The sequence below is a fragment of the Otolemur garnettii genome, unplaced genomic scaffold (assembly GCF_000181295.1).
Source record: "Otolemur garnettii isolate 467f Iridium unplaced genomic scaffold, OtoGar3 scaffold00307, whole genome shotgun sequence".
Lineage (NCBI taxonomy): Eukaryota > Metazoa > Chordata > Mammalia > Primates > Galagidae > Otolemur > Otolemur garnettii.
Window position 1 is genome coordinate 610,991 of NW_003852702.1, and position 11,434 is coordinate 622,424.

Below are 11,434 nucleotides of genomic sequence, written 5' to 3' on the forward strand. Positions count from 1 at the left end.
TGAAGTCCCACACTCATGTCTTTCTGGGTCTGATACACTTTGCATTCCTCACATAATAACTCAAGAATGCTCTGAGTTTTTTTTTTTTTTTTTTTCTTATTCCTCTCCTTTCCATCAAGATATTTCGAGGAAAGCATTGTAGGTGAACACAGATGGTTTGGGCTCCTTTTATATTCAGAAGCTTAATCTTGTGTTGTAGGAAGGCTCATTCCCAGATAGTCCTCTCCCATGTGGTGGTGTGGGAAGAAGATATGTCTCAGTGAATAATTTTAAGAGCACCAAAAGCTGATGTGATTGTCATCACACGTGGCAACAGTGAGACCTCAGTTAAGTCAGCGTAGTCTTTGGAATACTGTGAGTTTAGTTTTGTCTGAAGTAAAAGCGTGAGAGACATATGGTAGAAATATGATGCACATTGGATTATAATCACAAAGAGAATTTGTATGCCAGAATGGTGAGGGGAAAAAAGCTATCCCAGCCCGGAGTCAACTAAAAACATCATGAAGAAAATTAAAACCTGGTCCTTCTTTAGAAACTTCTTGTAGCTTAGAAATAATTCTGGATAGAGTCCAGATTATAGGAATGTAATGAAAACTCGAAAGCAATGGTCAGGGCTAGAATCTAGTATCAGGGGTCCTGAGGCTGATCTTCTGACATAATTTCTCTCCTTGAGGTTCCCCATTTCTATCAAAGATTATACTTAGTAGGACCAACTTACTTGTAAAATAAGTCATGGATGTTTTACATGGCCTGATTATTTGCATAAAGTGTGACAAAGACAGTGAATATCCACATAGGTTCTTTGCTGGAACTTTATAAGAAATTCTGGATTAGACTTTTGAAAGCCTCAAGGCTGGATAAGCCTAGGATTCACCATCAGACTGTGCCTGTGATACTTGTACGGATTGGGTACATTTCACTCTTCTCAACATTCCAAGATATCCTGAGGTTCCTGAGCCTGTCAGAAAGCCACATTCTTTACCTACTACATGGTCAGGAGCCGTGTAGATGAAGCACCAAGTCAGTTTTTCCAATGGACTTTTTTCAGCTCTGTGATGTCAACTTCAATTCCTCAAAACAGGCTGGTTATACCTGAGAATGTGCTATTCTAGTCAAAGCTTTAGCAGAGTAACCAGATCTCCAGTTGTGTCCTGTTATAAAAGACAACTGGTTCTTGTCAAACTTATGGAAATAAGAATACTAATGAAACTAGTTTCTAGATTTTTGAGAAACCAGGTAGAGAGAAAGATAAATGTTTTGTTCTTATTCACACAAGTATACTTCCCCCAATTGCTGTAAGGTATAAGTAGCTCCAGAATTTTCTTGACTCTGGTAAAAAATATACATAGATACTTTATGAATTACTCGCTTTCAGGTGCTTTATTATAAGCCACAGAAAATGGACTAAGACACCACTGTGGCATTCATAATGAAATTAATTTCTTATAGTCTCAGAGGCTGGGAAGTCCAAGGTCAAAAGGCTGAATATGGTGAGGGCTTCTTGCTGGTGGAGGCCCACAGAGTCCTGAGGCTGCACACGGCATTGTGTGGCAAGGGGCCTGAGTGTGCTGGCTCAGGTCTCTGTTTCTCTTTTTATAAAGCCACCAGTTCCCCCCGCCATGGGTAACCCACTAATCCATGAATGGATTAACCCATTTATGAAAGCAGTGCCCTCGTGATCCAATAACCTCTTAATCCTCCCACCCCAACTTCAATATGGTTGGGGATCAACACATGAAATTTGGGAGACATATTCATTCTGGCTCGGCCTCCACACAATCCCTGTCATTTTCCCATGCACAGTACACATGTTTCACCTTCATAGCCCCAAAGCCTTAACTTGTTTCCCATTTTCTCTCTGAAAAGGGAAAGTGAAATCTTTGTAGCTTAAGTGAAAAACTTGTAATCTTTAAATCTGGCCAGATTCTGAAGCTTGGTTCAATTGGCAAATCTAAATTTTCCTCTTGAGTGATCAAAATTCCTCCTACTGAGTCTTTCTGGTCATTCCACAGGAAACTCTAAATTGCCCCCATCATCCTTCTGTAGCTGGGCTTTCTTCCACAGGCTGAGACTGGCCACATATGGAGTAGGAGTAGGGCCTGAGGCTGGTCTGTACACATCCGTGTACCCCAGCAGGGATGAGATGGGTTGGGGAGGGCAGCAAAGGGCACGTGGTGACAGCTGCTCAGGAGGTGCCCTAGAATATGGACTTAGGGGGTTGGGAAATTATCCATTTTTATCCTTTGGCAACTGAAGCAGACAAATAAAACAGCTGTGATTTGGAACATGCTATGGGGCAGTGGGGCCCTTTCTGCCCCAGCTCTGGACCATCTCCTTGCCATCCCTGGTATTGCCTGTCAATTCCAGTATTTAATCATCAGGCAAGGTCTCAAAGTTCACATAGGTGGCAATGAAGATCTGTAAAGATCAAATAAGATGACCTAATTTGAATTTAAAGCCAAATGAATTTAAGACAAGAAGATTTGTATATGGGTGAATTATTTGAGTAAGTTTCTCCAGGCCGTGTCTCTCAGCTCTATGTTGTACCATATGCTTATTCCCATGTATGACTGAGCACTTAGACATTAAATCACCGCTGGATGGCTCACCTCCCCAGTAAGACTGTGAACTTAATCTGTGGTGCATTCTGGGACTGGTCCAAATTAGAGAAATCTTCACAGACTGAGGACTGAGCAGGTGACAGTGGCATCTGCTCGGGGTAGATGGGCATCCAGTTTGCCCACTGGGGAAGTGTGCATTACCATGCAGAGAAGAAACTGAGGCAGGATCTCTGCAGGGGCTGTGAGTGGTCGTGGAAAACTTGGAATGGACTCAAAAGTATCCCAGAAGGAGTTGCTCTGGCAGGCTGCTGTTTTCCAGCGCATTTGAGGCCACTATGTAGAGCGAGCTGCGCCTGCCTCCTGTCTCCTGGGATGGCACAGAGGCTGGTCACCATTGCCGCAAAGTACTTGGGCACCTGTGGCAGAGGAACAGACGTGATCCTTTAGTACAGAGAAGGAAAGAGGGGAGAGGAATGTTCTTAAGTGATACTGCCTGGGGAGGGAGGGCGTGGGACACAGACTCATGCCTGGGCACCCCTGAGATTTGGGCCCCTTGGCAGGTGAGCCAAGACTGAGGGTGAGAGGACTATCCTCGGAAGCCAGGGTCTTATTCTGTTTGCTTGAGGAAGGCGAGACTCATACATGGAACACAATACAGGAAGGGGAAGGAGGGGAATATATGAGGTTCCCCGGGGGGTCAGCCTGGCCTGCCTCCAAGTAACAGTTGACCAATCCCAACCCCAGTCCTTCTTTGCTCTCCTACTACCAGTTGAAAAAGAGGAGGTGGGGGCATGCGAAGATACCGTCCTAGCTGTGATTGGCACCTTATAGGAGATGCAGGTGCCCAGGAGGTCACCTTGGACTGGCCTCATCTGCAGGGCATGATTGGCATCCCATAGCCACTTTGGCTTTCTGCAGACCTGGGGCAAAGCCTTGGCTTGGCTGTGTTTCTTGGGAAGCCACCGCTTTGTGCTTGTCTCCTCCTGGTGCCTGTCTGGGAAGGGCTGTTGCAAGCATGAAATGAGGTCATGTGTGAAATGCTGAGCACAGTGCTGGCACAGTACATCCCAGAGATGGTATTGCTCAAACCGACGGGAACATCTGAGTGGTAAGAGATGGAGCAGGGTGCTAAATTTATGTGGGAAAATGGCAAAAATGTCAGAGAAGTGGAGGTGAATGTGGCAGGAATAGAGGACAGAGAGGAGCTTTCCTAGTTGCTTAATGGGATGGTGAAGGGTCCCATTGGAAAGTGTGGTGGGTGGTACTCTGTGGTGTACATGTGCCACGTTTTATCAATCCACTCCTGTGTTGGGGGCACTTGGGTTGATTTCACATCTATCTGGGTGAGGAAGTGACTCAGGCTGCACAAAAGCAAATCCATGTAACAGAAACGATTGTACCCCCACAATATTCTGAAATTTAAAACAAAGGTGGGTGGGGAATAAAGTGTGGTGGGGCAGGAGTTTCCTCAGACTTCCAGTGTCCTTCACTCCCAGCCTGCCTTTCCCCTGGGCAGCCCAGGGCCTTCCTCAGTCAGGCCTGCCCCCTGCATTGTCCCATGAGCTATGTGTGTCCCCTCTCTTTATGCAGACAGCTGGTTTCTGATGCTACTGGTCTGCATTGGCTTTGTGGCTCTGATCCCCCTGTGGGTCCTCATCGCCAAGCAGAGCCCACCTATCATGAAGATCCTGAAGTTTGGCTGGGTCCCCATCATCCTGGCAATGGTCATCAGCAGGTACGCTGGGTCAGCGCCACCCACCCTCTGCCTCCTCCTCTCTGAGTACCACAAAGCCCTGGGCATGGGTGATACTCAGTGTCTGGGAGGTTGGGGTCAGCAGTGAAATGTGGGAACCCCCAGTACTGCCTGGGTCATACCTTGCTGTTTTGATATTTCTCTTTCACAACGAACCCTGGGGCTGTTCCTTCTAAGAGAGGCCACCTTGTTCACAAGTGCCAGAGCAGTGGGAAGCCAGGCGGAGCCAGAGCTGGGAGGGTCAGATTAGGGCTCCAGACTCCAGGGCCCTGCTCCACATGGTGGTGCCATGGGATCTGGCCCTCAGTCTAACAGCTGCCAGAGCTTTGCTGTTCCATCCTCGTTTCGGCAGGGTCTCTGTTACTCACACACGCCAGGTGAGAAAATAGCAAAAATGTCAGAGAAGTGGACTGTCACTGTCCACGGCATGGCTGCTGTGGGATAGTCTCCTGGACCCTTTGGCTTTCCACCCTCAGCCTTGCTCGTGAGGTCCCTTTTCTGCTGGCAGACTGTGATGGGGCCTCCCCAGTTCACTCTGATGTGTTTTCCTGGCTCTGACTCTCAGGGCGAAAAGGTTGCAGTGCAGCTGAGTGTGCTTCCAGAAGGCTCCTGGCCTCTTAATACAAATTGACCCAACTTCTCCAGGGCTCTGTGAAGTCCTAAGGGGTGGGAACACCTTTGCTAAAGCATAGCCTCCTGTACGGCAAGTGCAGCATTTCCCCAGAACAAAGGGTGGCACGAGGCGACACTTGTGCAGGTTGTGTTTTCACTAAAGAGCATCATTGTGCAGTTCAGGTGAGAGGCCTAGCCAGCTGTGTGGCCTCAAAAGGTAGTCGTTCATTTGTCCCAGAATGGGGTGGCATTCCCTGATAGCTTCTGGAGCAGCTGAGACTTGGAGCAGAGGTGGGGATGGAAAAGCCTGGTGAGGTGCAGAGGACAGAGGGCAACCAGCTTGTCTGCAGCAGATACTTGTGTAGGGGAAGGAGTGTCTGCCCAAACTGGGAAGCCAGGCCAATGGGGCGTCTGGTGCAGAGGTTTACAGGGATCCTGTGAGTGGAAACTCCCTGATTGTGGGACTGCCGTCTGCTCTCTCCCCAGTTTTGGAGGGCTGATTTTGAGCAAAACCATTTCTAAGCAGCAGTTCAAAGGCATGGCCATATTCACTCCCATCATATGCGGTAAGTATTGGAGAGGGCCCCTGGACTGGTTTGGACCTAAACAGCAGACTTCAAGGGCAGTTGGGCAGCTGAGCTGCAGAGGCTGTGGTGCTGGTTTTCTTGAGGTGGAAGGAGACCTGGGGAGGAAGTCCTGCACTCTGCTCTCGGCAGTGCTAATTTGGTTCGCCGTGGTGTCAGCAAGACTCCCACCCTCTGGACAGAACCAAATCCAATGTGTTGAAGGCCCAGAGTTTAACACAGGCTTGGCTGGCACCTGCTGACTGAGTGTGGCCTTCAGAGCTAGAGTGTTGGGCTCTTGTTGACATTAAAACTCAGACATGCACATTTAAAACTCTGGATTTCTGTCTTCTTAAAAATTTACAATACTGGGCTGAAGCTGATTCAGGGCCTGCATGTTCCAGTTTTCCCTAATCCTCACCATGCCCTGTCTTCATACACCTGACCCTCTTTACTTATTTACCTCCTAGGCTTAGACTCTGTGGGTGTTTGTGTTGTATCTCTTAGGCAAAGTTTGGCTTGGTATCTGGTGTCTGATAAGGCCCTGTAAATGGAACTGACCAGTTAGGAGAGTAACCAAATTTATTTCCCAGTTTGCTTGGTCCCCAGGACCTGACTTTCTGGGCCTGCAGAAACCGGCTTCAGATGCCCTTGGGCAGCCCCTGAGTGTCCACAGTCCCTCCCTGGCCTCCGTGGGGGACCATACCTTGCTCCTTGCATCAGGGCCACCCAGCACATGTGCACTCTGGCAGAGTCCCACAGGGCCTCCCTGTGCAATGAGGATCGCAGCAGATGGCGTGTAAGCTTGGAAGGATCTCCTCGGATGAAATCAGCAACTCAGTTTCCTTCAGGGACCAAGCACACGATTTGAATGCTTTAAGCAGCAGGGACACACAGCTAGTCATTAAGGAGTGGTGGGGAATTGGGCGTGCTGCAGAGCACATTGCTAATCTGAAGGGAGTGGTACCTGCCTGGCTCCAGCCAAGTGTTGCCTGGTGGAAATGTCAACTCAGAGTCACCAGAACTGGCTTGTTCAGAGAAGCTGAGAATCTGGAGTAAGGCCCCAACTTGTAAATGTTGCCACTTAATTTGAGGGCTTTTTCCCCTCTTTTTCTATTTAAATCACATATGGGCCAAGCAAAACATATCTGCAGCCATCCTCTGCCCGAATACCGTTCTTTGCATCCTCTAGAGCTGCCCAGGTGGTTGGTCTCTTCCCTGGAGGTCACTGGTGCACATGTGGCCCAGTTAGGGATAGCTATCCCTGGCACTGAGGACGTAGAATGTAGGTAACTCCCACCTCTGTCAGCCACCCCTAAGGAGAGCTGTCACGGGGCAGGCCCTGTTTTCTGCCAGCCCCTGCCTCTGCTCCCACAAAAGAGTTACTCAGCATGGTCTTTGTCAGCTGAGCCATCTGGCCTTGGCCAAGTTTGAAACCTTTACCTCACCCTATGGAAACCAAGAGCCTCATCCAGAAGCTTCAGAATTTCTGGGCCTCCTGACTCTGCTTCTTTGGGTCCGGTTTGTGTTCTGTCACATCAGTCTACACATGACCCCCAGCCTTCCCTACATTTCCTCGATGGACACTTGCTCCAGGTACCCCATGCATCCGTGAATGTGGGATTGTGCTCTAACATTCAGGGCCACCAGAGAGGGACTCACGTAGCTCACAAACTGAAATCATGCAACAGAAAATGTCTTCCTAGAAGCCCCCAGGGTACCCAGCATGACAGTTGCCCAGGGCACTTCTCTTGGGACTGGCCTGCTTTTGTCACCAAGTGATCATCTCTCTCTTCCCCTCCCCTCCCCTCCCCTCCCCACTCTTATCCGCTGTTTTCTTTCCTTTCCTTCCCACCTTGAGGTGAAAAAAATAGTTTTCATTTTCACAGATATTCCATCCTGTGGTCTGGGTCCTGTCCGTTCCTGCTACCTTGAGGTCTAACTCTTACTCAGAGGGGCTTACCATGCTCTTGTTAGACCTCTCCACCCCTTCATTGCTCTCCTTAATCCTCCCCTTCCTCCCTATCTCCCTCACTCCCTTTCTTCCTGGATTCCTGAATTCCCTCCCTCTAAGCAACAGATATTTATTGAGAAGCTACTTTGCCAGTCACACTTCTCTCCATTTAGGAGGTACTAGCTGTCAAGGTGATACAGTTGTTAATTCATTGCCACACTCAAGAGATCAGGGCCACCCTGACTTGGTGCCAAACAAGATCTGTGGTCACTGGGAGGGAAGGAAAAGATACCAATCAACCAAACAAGGCTTCCTGGAGGAAGTGAACTTAAAATAAGGGACTTAACCTCAAAGCTGTGGGGAAACCAGACGTTTTTTTCTCAACAGGTGTTGGTGGCAATCTGGTGGCCATTCAAACCAGCCGAATCTCCACCTACCTACATATTTGGAGCACACCCGGGGTCCTACCCCTTTGGATGAAAAACTTCTGGCCCAACCCGTGTTCCACTTTCTGTATGCCAGGTGGGTCTGGTGTTTTTAAACAAGTAAAAGTCGATGTTGTGGAGTATAGCAATAGATGCCTGATGTCTTGCACTAATCACCTTCCAGGCTCAGCTCCTCCTCCTGGAGACCTGACTCCCCAACCCTGCCTCTTGTCCATTCAGGCGTTCAGATATTTATTGAATGTCCATCAGGCACTGGATAACAGGTTACAGTGGGGAAACAGAAACAGCTGATTTGTTGCCCTTAGAAGCAGATAGACACAAAACAAATGAGTGTGTAATTACAAATTGTGGTATGTTCCACAAGGGAGAAGTGCAGGGTGCAACAAAACAAGGAGAGGAGATCCTCAGCCTGGGAGGGAGAGGAGAGCTCCTGCCCCTGGCCACAGATTTTTCTGCAGCATTTGGCTGAAGTAATTGCTGTGTAAAAGTTCTCTGCTACCTCTTTCCTGGATCTTAGGCTAAAAACTATGGAGTCTTTTTTTTTTTTGTCCATTCTTATCAACATTTCTGGGTTGCTGATGTCTCCAGGACCCGGTCCGTACAAAACAGACAATTCAGAGAACTCACCACTATGTTGTTCATTGCTTCCTGAAGTTCCTAGCCAGCCTGCCTTCTCTCTCTACCTTTCAGAATCTTCTTACGTTTGTTTTATGTATAATGTTCATGGTTTTTACTTATATTTAGTGGAAGGAAAGGAGGAAGTGTGTCTTTCCCAGAAATGAAAGCCCCCATTATATTTCTCAGTGGTCATTTACGAACAGCAAGGCTATTTATTTTTCTGTTGTAATTTGTGTGCCAAAGCATTTTACTAAATTCCTATTGTTTTCATAGTTTTCCTATAGATATTCTTGAGTTTTCATGCCAGCTGCCAATAGTAACTTCTTCTAATAGTTTTGCTTCTATTTTAAAGTTTCTTTTTTAATGAATCTTTTTATTCCTCATTTCATTTCTCATCACAAATAGATCTTGATGTTCTTCTATGTTCTTGCCACCTCTCTCTACATACTGGTTTATGGTATGTCTTAGCTTCTAAGCACCATAAGATATTTTCTCCTTTTCCATATTGTTTTGGTAAAATACATTCTGTTAACTCAAGGGGCATATGGAGGCCTGTGTCCTTGGAGCGCCTTTTCTGTTTGAGAAATCAATTGTATCCACAAGTATAGTTTTTTATTTTTTTTAAGTATGGTTGCATCAGGGTGAATCGCATGAGTGTGAAGAAAACCTAGGGCTCACTAATGTGGCACACTTGTGCTGGCAGGGCCTGCAGGCATCTGTGAGGAAGGGGCTGCCTCTCCAGATCCCTACTGTCTACGGTGGGGCTGTTCCTCCACACTCCCAAGCTCTTACCCACCTAAGCCCCTTGTGTGTTCTCTTTCTTCTGCCCAGGGCCCTCTGCCTCAAGTGCATACCACAGCTAAAGTGTCACCTCCAGGTGCTCACCCCTGCTCAAGCGCACTTCACACTCTGTCCCCCTACCTTGGAGGATAATCCTCATAGGACTCAGCACACTTCACAATGACCTTTCTCATTTATTTCTGCTTACATGATTCTTGCTTGACTCTCTTCCCTGAAATACCAGCCCCATGAGGAAAGGGGCAAGACTGTATCCCCATCTGCCACATAGCAAGTGCCCAGTAAACATGTGCAAAATGAATGAAAGAATGAGTGTGGATGCCTCTCTGAGACTGTCACATACCAAGGTGGCCTCAGCTACTAGGCAGGCCATACAAACTTCTCAATTCTATTTCTTCCAGAAATCAATTCCATGTCAGCTCGAGTCCTGCTCTTTCTGGTGGTGCCAGGCCATCTGATTTTCTTCTGTGTCATCCACCTGGTGGAAGGTCAGTCAGTCACAAGCAGCAAGACCTTTATGGTACTCTACCTGCTAGCGGGCCTGATCCAGGTAAGGATGGCTGCAGCCATGGAAGACAGCTGCTTAGTCAGCTAAGTACTCTGTTCCCTGCTCTGGTGAGATGCTGAGCAGGCTGGACTGAGGTGTGATGGGGTTCCTGGGAAGGCAGGGCATAGTCTAGACACGGAGGCTACTGCACACCATATACTACAGCTTGTGGACTGCATGCTGCACCCTGCACAGGGCACACTACATGCTACACACCACATGCTGCACACTCACCCATCAGGGCGAGAAGAGGAGCAGCCTTGAGGATGCAGCATGTTCCCATGGAGCAGAGTGACGAGTGGATCCAGTGGTCACTGCCTCACACATGGCAGATGGACAGGGCCCAGGCCCTTGCCAGGGGAGCTGCTATGTCTCGCGTCGGATTTGGTCAGGGCTGGACAGCAGTGAGGGTGGTGGGCAAGGAAATTAAGCTGCTGCCTACTTTGGGAAGGTATTGAGCAGACTTTCTGCTGAGACCACAGCTGGCTGATGTCCTCATGGGCCTGGGGCTTTTGCAGGGAGTGCTCTGGACACTGGTGGGGAGTTGTATGAGTGCGGTGTCGATGCTGGCATTTTATGCTTTCCCCAAGATCATGGCATTTGTACCTGCAATATGTTTCTGACTCCAAAGGATAGGATTCATAGAGTCTAGGAAACCCTCAGACTCTAGCTAGGGAGGATGAGGGGTCTGGGGTCAGCCTGGACAGGGGACCTAGGAGCCGTGAGACCTAGCCAGGGCTGTGTGAACTACCCCATGACACCTTCAGGAAGAACTAACCACTCGAGCTCTGAGGGAAATGGGCAAACCCAGGTAGAAGTCCCAGTGAGGTCCAGGAAGGAGGGGCTTGTATGGCAGAGAGAGATCCCGCTAGGGACTGGCAGCAGGTGTGTTTAGGTGGAGGTAAGAGAGTGCAGGTGAGGCCATCTTCTATAGCACCAGTTCCAGGAGAAGCCAGAAGAAGGGGAATGGCTGGAGTTCACATGTTCACTTTGGTGACTGCCCCTGAAACTCAGAAGTATTCCTTGGCTATCCTTGGCTTTCTGATTTGGTCTTCTTCTGAATCTGTTTCCTTTTACAACAGGTGACAATTCTCCTGTACCTGGCAGAAGTGATGGTTCGGCTGACTTGGCACCAGGCCCTGGATCCTGACAACCACTGTATCCCCTATCTCACAGGACTGGGGGACCTGCTGGGGACTGGCCTCCTGGCACTCTGCTTCCTTATCAACCGGTAGCTGAGGGGTATATTAGAGCTGGATGGCATCCCAGATCTGGCATCTGGACCTCCCTAACTGGGCCCAGCTGGCCCCAGTGGCGCAGTGGAATTTTCTCTTACACCAACGTGATGCAGAATGCAGTTTCTCCCTTGCTGGGCCCTTGGCATGGCTGACCCCTGGCCTCTACAGTAGCCTTTTGTCATTGTGCTAAGGAGATACACACACACCTCAGCTCTGCAGTTGGTACTTATGTCTGTGACTGAGCCCTGAAGTCGTTAACATGGTGGTGAATTTGTCAGTGTGAGCGTATGTCCATGTGCTCTGTGTGTGCATATATGAAGAGTGGGGTGTTCCATCTTGAGCAG

General features: G+C 48.6%; 1 protein-coding gene across 2 annotated transcripts in view; it reads left to right on the forward strand.

Moving 5' to 3' along the window:
- LOC100959313 (solute carrier family 41 member 3-like) overlaps positions 1-11,087 on the forward strand; it is a 45,284-nt gene extending 34,197 nt beyond the window's left edge. For both annotated transcript variants that reach the window (XM_012813818.2, XM_003803454.3), the window contains exons 6-10: positions 4,152-4,296; positions 5,413-5,492; positions 7,831-7,965; positions 9,707-9,855; positions 10,935-11,087. In XM_012813818.2, coding sequence (XP_012669272.1) covers positions 4,152-4,296; positions 5,413-5,492; positions 7,831-7,965; positions 9,707-9,855; positions 10,935-11,087 — 662 coding nt within the window. The remainder of the gene's footprint in view (positions 1-4,151; positions 4,297-5,412; positions 5,493-7,830; positions 7,966-9,706; positions 9,856-10,934) is intronic.
- Positions 11,088-11,434: the final 347 nt, after the last annotated feature.